This window comes from Sciurus vulgaris (assembly GCF_902686455.1).
Source record: "Sciurus vulgaris genome assembly, chromosome: 18".
NCBI classification, from domain to species: Eukaryota; Metazoa; Chordata; class Mammalia; order Rodentia; family Sciuridae; genus Sciurus; species Sciurus vulgaris.
Window position 1 is genome coordinate 25,255,414 of NC_136479.1, and position 17,403 is coordinate 25,272,816.

At 45.9% G+C, this 17,403-nt stretch overlaps 1 protein-coding gene across 3 annotated transcripts in view; it reads right to left on the reverse strand.

Annotated features, from left to right (window-relative positions):
• Positions 1 to 17,403, reverse strand: part of PRKAR1B (protein kinase cAMP-dependent type I regulatory subunit beta) — a 134,898-nt gene that overhangs the window by 96,955 nt on the left and 20,540 nt on the right. For all 3 annotated transcript variants that reach the window (XM_079120653.1, XM_079120654.1, XM_079120655.1), the window contains one exon: positions 315 to 485. In XM_079120653.1, the coding sequence (XP_078976779.1) occupies positions 315 to 485 (171 nt within the window). The remainder of the gene's footprint in view (positions 1 to 314; positions 486 to 17,403) is intronic.

Sequence of the window (17,403 nt, forward strand, 5' to 3'; positions counted from 1 at the left end):
AAGCAGAGACCAGAGGCCTGCAGCAGGATAGAACCATACAGTCCCTCCAGCCACCCTGGTGAGCCCCGTCCTTCCCCAAGCCCTTCAGAATCCTAAAACAGAGACACCCCCCACACCCAAAAGTTCATCCCATAAACGCTCTCAGTTCACACTGGCAGAGACAATGGGACTCCAACCCTGCTGGTGGCCATGTCTCCCCTCCCGCCTGGCTCCGATCTCTGACCAGCAGGAAACCAGGGACCCAGGCACCAAGGGTTCCCTGGGGGTCTGGTTTTGAGAGCCCCAGGCTGCCGGGAGCAGGGCTGAGCCCTCACCTTCCTGACGTAGGACACCGCATCCTCCTCTGTGTAGACCTCTGCACTCACTCCCCCTCGCCGGCGGCGGGCCTTCACCACCGGGTTTGGGGGGGTCGGCGACACTTCCTCGTCATGGGACTCTGGCTGCGAGTTTGACTTCTGCCGGGCCAGAATCTGCCTGTTTTCTTCCTGTACAGGGAGAAGAAATGGGGAAAGGAGGTGAGGACATGGTTGGGACACAGCCAAACACCCAGGAGTTGGTTGGAGTGGGAGGAGGGGTCTCCAGGGGTCCCAAGGACAAGCCAGGAACCCACCATTTATCTCACAAACTCCTGGTCACCATTGCCCTTGCCAGAACCTCCTGCCTCAAGTGCCTTTGATGGCTTCCTTTTGACAACTTCTGGTCTTGAAGAATGTCTCCTCCGGGCTGGCCATATCTCTATCCCATCCTCCCCTGACTAATCCAGACACCTAGTCAGCCCATCCTCCTCCAAGGTTCTGGCTCTTATATGGACGTCAAGGGCATCTCCAAGTCCGCCTGCTCCAAGCTGGGCGCCTGTGCTGGCCACAGTATCCTCACCCCAGACCACGTCCTGTTCATTCCCACATTAAACAATGTTCATCTCTGGGCCTGTTGGGTAAGTCTGAGTGTCTGGTGTCAACCCCTCAAGTCTGAGGACACCATTTGAGTGTCTGGGGCCCCACGAGGGACTCTGATCAACCCATAGCCTGGTACCTGGTTCACAATCGACTTTGGGAAATATCTGTGGGTGCCTCACCCTGTTTAGCCACACTGGCCATCTCCTGGTTCCTCTGATGATTCTGCTCTCACCTCAGGGCTTTGTACCTGCAATCCTGACTGCTGGCATGCCGTTCCTTAGATCTCTGCATGGCTCCCACTCACCACCTCAAGGTCTTGCTCAGTGAGGCCTCTGACCCCTTACTAAAACTGCACTGCCAGCTGTGTACAATGGCACATGCCTGTAATCACAGCAGCTCCAAAGACTGAAGCAGGAGGACTGAAAGTTCAACACCAGCCTCTGTAACTTAGTGAGGCCCTCAGCAACTTAACAAGATCCTGTCTAAAAATTTAAAATGAAAAGGCCTGGGGCTGTGGCTCAGTGGTAAAGCACTCCTGGATTCAATCTCCAGTGCCCAAAAATAAAAATTGTAGTGCCCCACCATCAAGGCTACAGAGTGTCTCCCCAAATTCATGTTCACTTAGAACCTCAAAACAGGACCTCATCAGGAAATAGGTTTCTGTAGCTGTGACTAAGGTCAGAATTGAGAAGAGGTCATCCAGGATTTGATGACCCAATGAATATGTCCTCATAAGACACAGGAAACAAGACACAAAGACGCAGAGAAGCAGCTACAGAAACATCCAGGCAGAGATCGGAGTGACAATTCGAGACAAGGACTACCTGGGGCCACAGGAAACCAGAAAGAAGCAAGAAAGGGTCCTCGCCAGAGGGAAGGAGGGAGGTGGGAAGCACAGTCCTACTGATGCTCACTCTCAACTGTGAGAGGGAAAACGTACTGATCACCAGAGCTGGAAGCTCCACCCCGCAGAGGCCAGTCCTGCTCAAGGTCATGCAGAGTCACCCTGCCCTTAGTGAGTGAGCATCCTCCCCTGGACCTCCGCAGAGGGCCCCAGTTGAGGAAGCCACTTGTGCATGAACATATAGGCCAGGAGAGGCCACAGGAGTCCCACCGACCTGAGCCACCACGTCCACAAGCCACCCAGTAGACTCTGGGATCCCTTCTCACCTTCCCTGCCATCCTACAGTTCCTCTGGGTTCTCTGGATACCACCCCCAGGACCCTCCCCTAAGGTGTAGATCTCCCTGAACCAGATGCCTGCAGCACTTCCTGGGCCCCAAGCACTTACGTTCCACTCCACCCTGAGCTTTGCCCACATGGGAATGCTGGCAAGGGAGTGGCACTACAGTCTTACCCACAGTTACCCTTGGTTGACTGCATTGTGAAAATAATAAAAGGAAAATTCTGGAAATAAGCAACTTGTAAGATTCAAATTGCATGCCTTTCTAGGAGCACAATGAAATTTTGCACTAGACATGGGGTTTGGTGACCCAGTCTCATGGGTCAGGTGGTGGAAGGACTCAAGGTCAACCTGGCAGCTACCCACCAATGCCTTCTGATGGTCCAAGACCCTGCCAGTGCAGGGCTGAAGACGAGGTTCTGAGGCATCCAATGGCAGGAGCACAGACATCCTAGGGCTCATGGGAGGGATAGGCACCAGCCAGTAAATGCATATCTCCTGTCTTGACTTCTAACACCCTCCCTTTAAACAAACTGTTTATTCTTTCCAAACATTTAACCCACTTCAAGTCACCCTGGCAGGTGAAAACCCAGAAGGGTAAGGTCACACCAGGACCCAAAGCAGAAAAAGCTGCACAGCATCTGAGACACCCCCTGCTTGCTTGGCTTCCTGCTGGCCCAGCCCTTCTGCAGCCACAACTGTTTCTGCCCCCACCCCCCTGCAGAGTCTCCTAGTAAAAACATGGGTGTCAACAATTTAAAACTGAGGACATGTGAGATCCTGCTAAATGCCAGTCAACTGGGATCCTGTGGGTGGTGGATATACATGATGGCTCCCACACAGACCAGAGCAAGCCTGGCCAGCACCAAATGGGGCAGCAATCATTGGGCTCCAGACCATCATTGTCCCCAAGCCCCTCTGGGCATTCATCTGCCACATGTTAGGCTCGGACCATCCATGCTGGCCTCCCTCAACATGACAGAGGGAAAGACAACATGTCCCACTCACAGGGACAGATCTCGGCCAGCACACACCCCGTCAGCAATTTCACAGTCGCCTCATACACCTACAGATTCCAAACGCCCAACCAGGAAATCCTAAGAGCACCAGGATTATTCAATGTAGTCATTTAAAAATACCTTTGTAAAACTCTCAAAAAGAAGATGGCAGGTGGGTGACACACATCTCTTCTTCCTCCAGACACTCACTGGAACAATAGTAACCTTAAAATATGTGCATATGTAAATCTGCACCAACTAAGAGAATGGAAGAGATGTCAAGAGGTTTCTAAGGTTCCTGGAAACAGCCAGCAGGTCCAGGTGTGGGGTGTGATGTGCAGATGAAGCGTCCCCTGGCTCTGGAAGGGGAAGGACTTGTCCTCTGAAAACCACAGGTGGAGCACAGGCCATGAAGGTTAACCAGAAGCAAGATCCCTGAGCACCCAGGCCCAGCAACCGGCGTCACGTGATGCCCTGCTGCTTGTTTACCTTTTATTGTGGAAAATTTCAAGAAGATGCAAAACTGGAAGTAATAATACAATAACTCACCAAATGTCCACACCCAACACCAACAATGATCAAAGTAGAGCCCATTCCATCCCACCTCATTCTCTCTCTCTCTCTCTCTCTCTCTCTCTCTCTCTCTCTCACACACACACACACACACACACACACACACACACACACAAAAAAAAAAAAAAACTCTATTGGAACAAATCTCACATGCCATGTAATTTCACTTTAAATACTTTAGTATCACTAACAGATTACCCTTAAAAAATATAACCACAAACAATTTAACACTCTTATGGGGATTGTAAATTAGTAAAACCACTGTGGAAATCAATATGGACATTCCTCAAAAGGCTAGGCATGGAACCACCATATGACCTGGCTATAGCACTCCTCAGTGTTTATCCTAAAGAGTTAAAGTCATCATACTACCGTGACACAGGCATACCCATGTTTATAGCAGCCCAATTTGCAATAGCCAAGTGATGGAACCAGCCTAGGTGTCCCTCAACGGAGGAATGGATAAAGAAAATGTGGTATGTATATACGATGGAGTTTTATTCAGTCATAAAGAACAATGAAATTATATAATTTGCAGGAAAATAGATGGAACTAGAGACCATTTTGTTAAGCGAAATAAGTCAAATTCAGAAGGTCAAGGATGGTATGTTTTCTCTCACATGCAAAAGCTAGAGAGGAAAAAGGAAAAGAAAGGGGAAGGTCTCATGAAAATCAAAGGGAGATCAGTAGAGGAAAGACACAAAGGGTAGGGGGTGGGGGAGTGCAGGGAATGATAATGGTCAAATCACATAGTTATATTGTGTGCACATACAAATATGTAACGAGAAATCCCATCATTATGTACAACTATAATGCACCAATAAAAAAATGTGGAAGAAAAAAAACCATAACCACAGGGGCTGGAGGAGGCTCAGCAAGAGAGTACTTGCCTAGCACGTGGGAGGACTTGAGTGCAATCCCCAGCACCACACACACTCACACACAACCACAATACCCACTACCGCCCCCAAATAGATACTTATTCCTTAATATCAAACACCCACTTAGTGTTGAAACTTCCCAACTGTCTCCAGGTTTAAGGTAGGGTTTTTCAAACATCTAATCAAAAACTCAATAAGACTACTGACTAATTCTTAAATGTAAACAAAGATTTCTTGACATTAAGGAAACTATGCAATATGAAAGTAAAGACCAGGATAAATGAAAAGAAAAAATAATAGCCCTGGAGGAAATAAATTCAGGACAGAGAAGACAACTTCAAAAAAAAGAATTTGTATATATCATGCCCAGAGAGATTTGTATCTACTAGATGTTAATAGGAGAGTATGAAAATGGAAGCTTCCTTTAAAAAGAAATAATGGAAGTACATACATATCTCATTTATTCTTTTTAAATTTTTTTTGTAGATATAGATGGTCAACATGCCTTTTTTTTTAATTTGTTTATCTTTATGTGGTGCTAAGGATTGAACCCAGTGCCTCACATGTAAGGCAAGCGCTCTGCCACTGAGCTATTGCCCAGCCCTATTCTTAAGTCATATAATTTATATTACATATAAAATATATATGTTGGGGCTAGGGATATAGCTCAGTTGGTAGAGTGCCTGCCTCGCATGCACAAGACCCTGGGTTTAAGCCCCAGCACCGCAAAATTAAATAAAATATATAGGTAAAAATAAAATATATACTAGTAGGAAAATAAATCATGGAAATAGCCAAGTAAAGAGCCAAAAAGACAAATAGAAGCCATGTAAGAAAAAATAAAATAGCTACCAGAAACAATCCAAGAGTTTCAATATCTGATCACTGGAAGTTCCAGATGATAAAAGGGGGAACCATTAGGAGAGAGAGAGAATTCTCAAACCTGGATGTGAGGCTCATAGTTGAGAAGGCCACAGAATGTTCAGTCTGGCCAATGAGGACATTCTATAATATTCTATAGTGAGAAGTTCCAGGTATAAGAATTTCCAAAAGTCCTCACTGGAGATGAGTCAGGCTGCCTGTTGGGAACTGAGCATCAGATCAGCTCAGGCTGCTTGACAGGAAGCCCCAGATAGGGATGTGAGTGAGGCCACAGATGCTCCAGGGACGGAGCAGGGCTGTGAATGCCCCAGGGACCACAGCTCCACTTGGCCTCTGTATCCAGCCATCCTGCCTTCTACTGTGTAAGTGTGATAAAGACATTTTTCCAATATCCCTGATTAATGATTTTTCAACTTTTAGGGGAAATAAAGCTGGAGACAAATCATCAAAGACATTGAAATGCTTCTGGAAACATATATATAAACATCAGGCCACAGGGTCAAGCCCATGCACAAATTCCCACACTTCAGGTCAACAGAAGGGAACAAATGGATAAAAACCTCAAGTGGGTCCAGAGAGTAAAATACCACCCTAAGGAGTCCTGCTCACCAAGGGCAGTCTCAAAGACATAAGGGAGGATGGGGGACCTCATCAGGGCACTGTTATGGCTGTGGCTAACAGTGGCCAACCTGAGATTCCACACCCAGGGGAAATGCCTTCAAATGAGGACAGAGAAAGACATGTTCAGACAGAAGATTCACGACCAACAGGCCCTGCTCCAGAAAACACTAAGAGCTGATCTGTCAGCAGGAAAAATAAAATAAAATAAAATAACAACCCTCAGGGAAGCCCAGAGATGCAAGGAAAGGTCAGACAGAAAAGCAGGTGTGCAGTCAGTCCAAACGCATTCCAGCCATGTGAAATACAGGCGTGTCTGTTACCGGATCTAAATGCACGGGGGCCCAAACACCAACACATCTTGCCTTCCCTCTGTTAAACAGGGCCTCCAGTCTGAGCTACAACAGAAGTATCTTGTAGCCAGACAAGCCCACCCACAGCCCTCTGACCTGTCCTGGTGCTTGCTGTCCCTTTGCCAGTACCACCATTCCCAGGTGTCCCCAGGCCTGCCACCATCTCCTGTCTCCATCTAAATGTCATCTTCTTTGTGCTGAAGAACATCTGCCCCACATGGCTTCCCCTTGCCTCCTGTTTCTGCTCTCGTGGCACCTGCAGCTAGCTAATCACAGGCCACCCCAGATGACATATCTTGGTCACTGTCTCCCTCCCTCGATACAAGCTTCTCTCACTACAAAATCTCCCCAGCCCTTAGGACAGTGCCTACATATAAAAGATGTTTTAAAAATGAATGAATGGGGACTGGGTTGTAACTCAGTGGTAGAGTACTTGCCTAGCATGTGTGAGGCACTGGGTTCCAATCTTAGGACCACAGAAAAATAAATAAATAAAAGAAAGGTATTGTGTCCATCTAGAAAACAAAAAAAAATGTTTTAAATGAATGCATTTAAAAAATTTTTAGAGTATATTTTGAAAGTCACAGAGTAACTCAGCATACAAAATTCCAAACACTTTCCTTCTCTTACTTGACATATCTAGACTTTTTTTTTGGGGGGGGGGGGGCACCAGGAATTGAACCCAGGAGTGCTTAACCACTGAACCAATCCCCCGGCCTCTTTTTGTATTTTTAATTTAGAGACAGGGTCTCACTGAGTTGTTTAGGGCCTCGCTAAGTTGCTGAGGCTGGCTTTGAATTCTTGATCCTCCTGCATCAGCTTCCCAAGTCACTAGGATTACAGGCATACACCATGGAATCAGCTGACATATCTAGACTTCTAGACTTTAACACACACACACACACACACACCGGGGTACGGAGAAGGGAGCCTAAATATACAAAAGAGTGCTGAGTGTTAAGTACCAAAAGCCAAGTTGGGCTGGGGTGAAGTCCCTTGACTCCCGTTGCTGTTCTAATGCTAATGCAACACAAATAAATGGGAAGGAACAATCATGCCTAAATGAAAATAAAACATTTGTTTGCCACTAGGCAGACATAAATACCACTAAAACCACCAAAATAACTAACAGATCCCAGAAATGACGTCCTCCACTTGCTACACCCCTGAAAGACCATCTCCTTGGGCAGGACTGTCATCTATCAGCTCTGCAAAGAGCATCACAGGATATCAAGACACATATCCAGGCCATGTTGACAGCACAGCTGTGGACAAACTGTCTCCATTGCATTCCCTCTCTGCCTGTCTGTCACACATCCACCCCAGTGGTCATGGTGCCCATCCCAAAATGAAAAATGGGAATGGATTTCAACCTAGTGAAACAGATGTGCAAATCAGGGCAAACCCAAGTCAGGCACCGCCAGGACCCTAACAACAGCTGATCTTCCTCTAGAAAATAATGGGGTCCCAAGTCACTGCTTTGCCAGTGGGGTGAGGAGGGTGACTGTTATGGAACGTAGCCACATCCCTTCCCCAGGATAAAAGTTCAGCCTGGGCTTCTAGATCATGCCCACTAGTCTGCCCAGGAAAATAATGAGGGTGACCACTGAGCATTATCAGTTGATTCATTTCTACAAAGGCTTCCACCTACACCATCTTTACTGACAGAAGCTTCCTCATGTGCAGAAATGCACATAGTTCTCCCAGTTGGGAGGTTCCACATGCCTGATGCCTCAGTGCACTTCACCTGGGTGGCACTCATGGACAGGGCCTGGAAGGAGCACCATGGGTGCCATATAGGGGTGACCTCCAGCCTGGCTCTGCATCTTCTATTTCCATGAAAACCAGCCACATCATAATCTCTAAGCTTTGCATAAACACTGCCCCACCCTGAGTCACTTTTTTTATATATCTCCCCATTTCAAGTCACCAGGAGACAAAGGTCAGTGAGGACGTGGGAAAGATATGTTTATTGCATGTCCACGTCCCTTCATTGAGGAGCAATCTTTCACAGAAACCATGATATCCACCATGGCCATTCCTACCCAAACTGGGATTCTAACCAGAAACAAGTTATGCTGCAAGTGAGAGAGAGGCTCTGGGCCTTCACTTTCAGAAGTGATTTAAAACAGCACCACTAATAGTGGCAACAATCATCACAGAAGCATGAAACCTGGGCTGATGAAGGTGAGTTGAGAAAGGCCCAAGGCAGGATACTGTCCACGCTCCTGAGGCCTTGTAGTCCCTGGGGGGCCGGGGGGGGGGGGCGATGCACGGATGAGTTTGCTCCTGTGCCCATAGCAGTTTTTAGACAGCTCACACTCAGCCTGGAAAGGGACAGTCAAGGCAGATGCAGGAGGTGACAAGGGCATGGCCAAGACAAGGGCAGAAGGGGAAGAGTTTGATCTGACAGAGGTCTCACACTTGGTCCAGATGTCCCAGGGGAAACAGGAGCCTGGCAGATGCCTCCTCTGAGCAGGTGAGTGAGACTTTTTTCAATGATTGAGGCAAAATTCACAATACAAAATCAACAACCATTTTAAAGTACACAACACAGTGGCATTAAGTATATTCGTAAGCCTGGCATCATTGTGCACCCGTAATCCCAAGAGCCTGAGGCAGGAAGATCACAAGTTCAAGGCCAGCCTTAGCAATTTAGCAAGGCCCTAAGCAACTTAGCAAGATCCTGTCTCAAAAAAAAAAAAAAAAAAAATTAAAGGGGTTGGCAATCTGGCTCTGTGTTCAAGCATCCCTGGGTTCAATCCCTGGTACTAAAAAAAAAAAAAAAAGTACATTCACAAGACTACGACCATCATTTCTATCCAGCTCTAAAACACCCTCATCTCCAAAAGGAGTCTGTCAGCCACTGCCACCTCCAGCCCCCAGAAGCTGCTGATCTGCTTCCTGTCGCTGTGGGTTTGCCGTTCTAGAAGTTCTATCTAGAAGATGGAACCACGCCTGTGGTCTCTGCATCTGGCTTCTTTCACTTAGCGTCATGTCCCCAAGGCCCATCCATATGGGGCCTGTCAATGCTTCATTCCTTTTGGTGGCCACATGATACTGTTGGGATGGAGCATCCGACCACCGATGCACATCTGGGCTGTTTCCACCTTTGCTAAGGCTGCTCCTGCTTTGAATACCTGTCTTCAACTCTGAGGGGTTTGTTCCCAGAAGCTGAGTTGCTGGGTCATGTACTGACAATGTTTGACTTTTCAATGAACCACAGGACTATCCTCCTCTGTGGCCACACCCCTTTACACTTCCAACAGCCACCCAGGAGGGCTCCATCTCTCTCAGTCCTCACCAGCACTAGGTATTTTCTGCTTGGTTTTTGTTTTCAGTATGGTTTTGAGCTGGGTTTTGGACACACTGACTTGGAGGTAACAGTGAAGCCCAGACGTGGGACTGTCCCACAAGGAACTGGAGCTGTGGCCCTGGGGCAGAGACAAAATGATTTACAGTTTGAGTGCTTTTTACCCTCCGGACTGTGATCCCTACCCCATCCCAGAGCCTCAATGCCAGATGTACTTACTGCAGGCACCATTGGAAAAAAAACGAATGAATGAATGACAGATCAAGACAGGGGTTTGAGACTCAGGTCACGACCAAAGCTACTGCTCAGCTTCTCCCAGAGACTCCGCAATAGGTGGTAGAGTGGGCTCAGAGTTCAGAGGAGGCAGAGGAAGCAGGCTGGTCCCTGCCAACATCCAAGGACAGAGAAAGACCTGGGGGCAGGGCCAGCAATAGGTGGTTTTGGGCCATTCTAAATCATAAGGACCTTCTTGGTGAGGAGGCAGGGATGGCTCCCAGCTGCAGTGCCATTTCTTTCTGGAGTGTAGATTTGGCATCTGGATCAGAGCTCATAGCTATCTACCAGGCTCTCAGACCCACAGCCACTGGACACATCAGCAGTGGGTACCCCAAGGACCCATGTCACAAGGGAGCATGTGCAGGCTCCTCCATTGGGTGGGGATCCCAGGTCCCTCCTTCAGGAACCAAGGCTGTTTTCTTCCAGGCAGCTGCAGTCAGGGCCGGTTTTCTGAGATGGATGGGCATCGCCTGTCCTGGCACGGAAATGATTTTCCATCTTCAGCAGGCACAGGGTCACATTGGGCAGGATACAGGTGGTCTGAAACACGGAGGCCACTTCATGAGGCCACAGGAGGAAACGGGGAGGGTTGGAGCCAGGGCGCCTCCCCAGCCACCACAGGGCGCCTCTCCCTGCTCCACCTCCCAGGAATGCCAGACCATTATCTCTGATGGTATCCTTTCCCCTTCCCCTCGTGGGATTCCAGGAAAACCTCTCATTTCTCAGATCCCCCTTCCTGTCTCTGTTTTCACGTCTGGAGTGCGGGATGGTCAAGGTCACCAGGTCAGGACAGGCTTTCCCAGCCAAAGGAATCTTCATACCAACAGTGTGGGAACTAGTTTCCAGAGGGGTTTCCAGAAAGCGTGGTGGCCAGAATTTGCCCCCTGAATCGAGTAACAACAGTCCAGGGACTGTCCCTCTCTTGTCCCAAGGTCAGTCAATGTCATGGGCTGTAAAGATGTTCCTCCTTTCCTTCTGACTACATTTTTCCTACACAAGGGAAGGGATGCAGACCTCAGTCTAAGAAAATAAACCATTCAGGTGGGGACTGGAATCTAAAAGATTTTCTGGAACCTAATTTATCCTCATGAGAAGCCCCCATGGCTGGGGCTGGTGGTATTCCTTAGTCCCACCTGGCTCTCTACTTCCCTGGCCCTGAGCCTGCAGGCCACTCTCCCACCAACAGGGATTCAAAGAGGCAGTTTATCAAGCCAGGCTCCTCCTCAGCACTGGGCTCCCACACCCAAAGGAGGAAAAGTGATTTCAGCAGCATGGCTTCCTCAGGTACCGGCCCCATGCCAGGCAAGCATAAGCAGCATTTCTGGCTCATCTTCATGGAGAAGTTCTACATATCATCCCCAAATTGCCCATCTGCACACTGAAGCTCTAAGTCCTAAGTAGGTGACTGTGGCATCTGAGGACCTAGGCCTCCAGGAGAGGGTACCATGGTCACCAGCTCCAGGCAGGAATTATGAGCCCCTTTCAGGGTTGCAGCATCTCATAAAGGAAACCAGAGTAGATCACCCCCTCTGCAGCAGGGAAACTGAGGACCAGAGAGGATAAAGGACTTGTCCAGGGAGTACTCAGTCATTCAGTGGTAAGTTTATAAGAGAAACACAGTCTCCAATCCTTTATTGAGCAGGAACTGTAGACCAGGCCTAACAGAAAATACAGAAAAAGGCAAGGGAAGAGGATCCTGGACCAGCCTTGGAAAGGAGGAGTCAGGGAGGAACTCCCAGACAAGATGCTCCCTGCCAGCCCTGCTCAGAAATGTGCTTGCTCCTTCCCCATCCACGGCACATGCCAAGTTTGTGCCACCTCTCTCTAACCTGGAAGGTACATGAGACGTTTGTCTGCTTCATTAATCTCCTTGGAGAGTCAGGGTTTGAGTTCATGGTTACCATTTCTTTGTTTTCTTAACTTTTCTGTTTTTATTTTTATAGATTATCGCCTCCTCCTCCTTTATTTTTGTCTTGCCTCACTGTCCTGTCTGACTCCTCAGGTGGGATACTGAGAGGGCTGAAAGAGTGTTGTGGTTTGGATCTGGAAGTTCTGGGTCTGGAAGTTCACCGGCTGAGGTCCCCAAGGCTGCAGTCATTCAGAGGTGGAGCCTGTGGGAGGTGACTGGATCGTGACCTTATCAATCCATGAGTCCATCAATGGATTCATAAATTTGCATGCGGTGGAAACTGCAGGAGGTGGGGCCTAGCTTGAGGAATCAGGTTACTAGGAGCATGTCCTTGAAAGGGACATCTTGTCCCAGCACTTTCCCCCACCACCCCCCTCTCCTGGTCATCTTCAGGTGAGCAGCTCAGCTCCACCATATGATGGGCTACCTTACCACAGGCCCACAAACAACACAGCCAGGTGACCACAGGCTAAAACTCTGACCCTGTGAGCCAAAACAAACCTTTCCACCTTTTAAATTGTTTCGAGTATTTTGTCACAGTGGCAGGAAGCTGACCCATACACAGTATCCCAAATCCAAGTCCATCTGGAAATTCCAGGAGACGTCGTTAGGAAACAGGGTTTTCAGATGTGATCAAGTCCGGATGGAACTTCAGGAACCAAGGAGGAGAGATGGAAATGGTAAATCCTGGGCACATAGACCAGAAGCTTCTCCCCTCTCAAATTATTTAACATCTGCATTAAAAGTAAAAACTATAACTGGGAGGGTTCAACGTATGTAGATGGAATATATATGACAACCGTAATGTGGGTGAGTAGGGCTCAGGATGCAACCCTTCCATGCCTTACTCAAAATGGTAAAATGGTAACTGAAACAGGCAAGGAGGTGCTTACAATTATTGTAAGTTCCAGAGCAAGTGCTTAAAAAAGACAGTAGATAATTAAAATTCAATACTAAAAATAATCAAAGAAGCTTTAGAAAGGCAGAAAAGGAAGAACAAATGGGGGGGGGGACAGAGGAGACAAATAGGAAAATAATTAAATAGTAGACCTAAATCCAACCATATCAGTAATCACACTACATGCATATAGCCTGTAAGAGAGGTAATATGTATATGTGTGTATGTACAGCAAGAAATATTATTTCTTTTTTTAAAAAATTGTAAAGTGTCTAAACCCACCAATCACAAGATAGGAAATGTCAGATGGTTAAAAAAAAATTAAAACCAACTATTTGCTGTCAATAAGAAACTCTCTTTACTGGTATAGCTACAGTAAAAGGATGGAAAAATGGGAGTCATGAAAACCCTAATTTAAAGAGAGCGTGTGCTGTGGTCCTCGCATCAGACCAAGCACACCACAGGACACGTAACAGCAACAGAGAGGAACTGATTGCGGAGCTTCAAAGTCCACGGAGCAAAGCTGGTGGAGTCAAAGGAAGAACTAGATAAGCACGCAATTATAGCTACTCACCTCAGTGCTCCTGCGCAGTAACAGAACAAGGGTTCAGAAAGCCATCAGGGACACAAGATGCCTGCCACCGGACACTGACATTGACACTGCCCCACCCAACAGCAGCAGGATAACCTGGAGTACTCTCCAAGATAAGTATCGTATCTGTCACCGAACACACCTTAACAAATTCAAAGGGGGAGGCGCACAACTCTCTCTGACCAGGATAGAACTGAGCCAGGACTGAGTGACAGAGGCATCTGGAAAGCCCCCACATTTTTGGAAATTAAAAAATCTTCTAAATAATTAACGAAACAAAAGGAAAAAAAAAAAAAAAAAAAACCTCAAGGGAAATAGGAAAATTTTTGCACTTAAATAATACATGGAAAAAGCAGCGTATCAAAATGTGTGGTATGCAGCTAATGTTCACAGGGAGTCTACAGCATTGCACTGGAAAAGAACAGTATTATCCGGGCAGAGATGCAAATGCCTGGTGATCCCAGCCACTCAAGCTGAGGCAGGAAGATTGCAAGTTCAAAGCCATACTCAGCAACTTAGCAAAGCCCTAAGCAACTTAGCAAGACACTGTTTCTCAAAATAAAAAATAAAAAGGGGATGGGGAGTAGGAATGTAGCTCAGTGGTTAAGTGCCACTGGGTTCAATCCCTGGTACCAAAAAAAAAAAAAAAAAAGTCTTAGACCAATAATCAAAAATTTCACTCTAAGAAACTTTAGCCCAAAGACAGTAGAAGAAAGCAAACAATAATAATAAGAGCAAAAATCAACAAAAATAGAGAAAACCAATGAAACTAAAATCTACTTTGAAACAAAGTTCATAAAATTGACAAGCCCATAGCCAGACTGATTGGCAAGAAAAGACATAAATTACCAACATCAAGAACGAAATAATGCAAACACAGACATTAAAAGGGTAATTAATGTTATCAAAAAATCTATCCCCATAAATTTAACAACTTATATTACTTGGACCAATTCCTTGAAAGACACACACTACCAAAACTCACTCAGGAAGAAATGGATAACCTAACTAGGCTCCTAGCTAATTAAAGAAATTGAATTTATAAAACCTTCAAAGAAAACTTAAGGCTCAGAAGAGGTCATGCCATTCTAAACCTGGTTCTCCAGAAAACAGAAGAGGACCAACTGCCCAATTCAGGACCTGCGTTATCCTGACACCCCTGTGGTATGAACCATTAAGTAAATAAAAACCATAGACCAACATCCTCCAAGAATATACTGCAAAAGTCCTCAAAGCATTAGCAAGTAAAACCCAGTAACATGTTCTGAGGATGATCGAACACAGAGGATTTTCTAACATAAGCAAATGGCCCAGAAAGGCAAGGCCAGCTCCAAAATCTAAAAAGCGTCAGCTCGGGAACTGACTTCCTTAACAAGAGTTCTAAAGCACAAGAAATAAAATCAGTAATCAATAAACAGAACAGTATCAAATTAAACAGCTTCTTCACAGCAAAGGAAACAAGAATGTGATTAGAGAGCCCACAGAATGGGAGAAAATCTTTGCCACCTGCACTTCAGATCATTAATTTCTAGGGTATATAATGAACTCAAGAAACTTAACACCAAAAAATAATAATAATAACCCAATCAAATGGGCAAAGGAACTGAACAGACACTTCTCAGAAGAAAAAATACAAATTATGAAAACATGTTCATCTCTAGCAATTAGAGAAATGCAAATTAAAACCACTTAGATTTCATCTCACTCCAGTGGGAATGGCAAGTATTAAAAATACAAGTAACAACAAATGTTGGCAAGGATGTGGGGGAAAAGGTACATTCACACATCGCTGGTGTGGCTGCAAATTGGTGCAACCATTCTGGAAAGAAGTGTGGAGATTCCTCAAAAAATTAAAAATGAAAATAGCAGTTGACCCAGTTATCCCATTCCTCTATATATCCAAAAGATTTAAAATCAGCATACTACAGTGACACAGCCACATCAATGTTTATAACAGCTCAAGTCACAAAAGCTATAGAACCAACCTAAGTTGCCCTTCAACAGCTGAATGGATAAAGAAAATGTGGTATATATACACAATGAAATATTACTCAGCCATAAAGAGGAATGACTTTATGACATTTGCCAGTAAATGGAAGGATATGGAGACTATCATGCTAAGTGAAATAAGCCGGTCCCAAAAAGCCAAAGGTCAAATGTTTTCACTGATACGTGGAGGCTAACCCACAATAAGGTGAGGTGAAGGGAAGAATGGCAAATATCAAATCCCACCATCTTGCACATCCATAGAATGGGGTCCTAATTAGAATAAGATATATTCCATGCTTGTATAATTATATCAAAATGAATTCTACCATCATATATAACTAAAAAGTAATAAAATATAAATAAATAAATGGACAGATTTCTTGTATAAAGTGAAACTCAAAGTAGTTTTGAGCTCACTTTCCTTTGGGTGAAAAACTTAAAATCCATGCCGAACTCCTTACCACTTATGTAGATGTTATATAATTATTTAAAAATATAAAATAAAGTAAAACTGAGGCTTGGGGGAAAATGTAGACACTGTAGATGGTAGCTACAGGCTTTGAAACCATATTATGGTCTACTAAAGACCTGAGAGCTTATCTATGTAAACCTTAAATTCAGTACTAAAATTTTGTGTTTGCTTTATTTAATATTTTAATTTTAATCAGCATATATTTTTTAAAAAGGCAACCAGTGTCATTCACGGTATTCTCAGCACAGGCAGAAAAGGCATTTGGTCATGTCAAATCCTTCTGTGGCTCCAGTGCCACTTGGACAGTCCTACCCCACATGCCGGGCCCTCCATGCCCTGCCCCAACAGGACCATTCCTCCCTACCCCACAGGCGCTGAATGCATGGGCTGTGCTGCTGCCCAAACAGCCCTTCCATTCCACCCCTTCCTGACCAGTGTTATGCCCACTCAAGCCCCCCTCTGTGAAGTGTCCTGCCTACCCTCCCCGAGGCACAGCCAACCCCACAGCCTCAAAGTACAGCACATATGCTTCCAGATGGTCTTCATCACCTTGGACAACCATCTGTATCTACCCATGTATCCAATGCTACCCCCAAGGCTGGAAGTGCAGTTCTCCCATCTTGGCATCCCCCTGGCCTCCTCAGAACCCAGAGTATAGGTCTATTAAGTGCTAGTGGACAACTGTTTGATGACATGCAAGTCTGTCCTCCATGACCATGGGAGTCCAGGAAGCCAATAGATTCAGTTTATGCCACCAGAATGGTGTCTGCAGCACTGGTCACCAGGAATCACAGTGAACTTCAGATGGTTTCCAGATTCATGAGACTTCCCAGTTAAAGCCCCATTCTTGAGGCATGCTATGGTTTGAATGTGAAGTGTCCCCCCAAAAGCTCACAAGTGAGATAATGCAAGAAGGTTCAGAAGACAAATGATTGGGTTGTATGAGTTTTAACCCGATTAGTGAATTAATCCCCTGATAGGGATTAACTGAGTGGGAACTGAAGTGGTAGGGTATGGATGGAGGAGGTGGAAATTGGGGTCATTGCTTTGGGGGTATATATTTGTATTGAGCAAGTGGAGACCTCTCTTTCTGCTTCCTGATCCCTCTCTCTGCCACACTCTTCTGCCATGATGTTCAGCCTCACCTGGAGTCCAGAGGAATGGTGCTGGACTTCTAAGGACTAAGACCTCTGAAACTGTGAGCCCTCAAACTTTTCCTCCCCTCAAATTATTCTGGTCAGATTTTTTTAGTCACAGCAAAAAAGCTGACTAAAACAAGGCATTATCTGCATGGACCAATATTCACCTTCACCTCCATAAAAATATTTTAGAAAAGCAAGCCTGGATCCTCCCTTCTCAGAGGTGTACACTCATTCCATAAGTAAAGCACAATGCAATGTGTCCATTTTACTAAAAACCTAAGAATTGGCCCCGATCACCCAACTGTTGGTTGGAAGAGAAACCCACCAATGAACCAGCATTGAGAGATGTTCCACATGGAAGCGAAGGATTCCAGGCTGGACAGTGAGCTGCAGAACCAGCCAGTGCTCACAGGGGCTGGAGAATAGCCA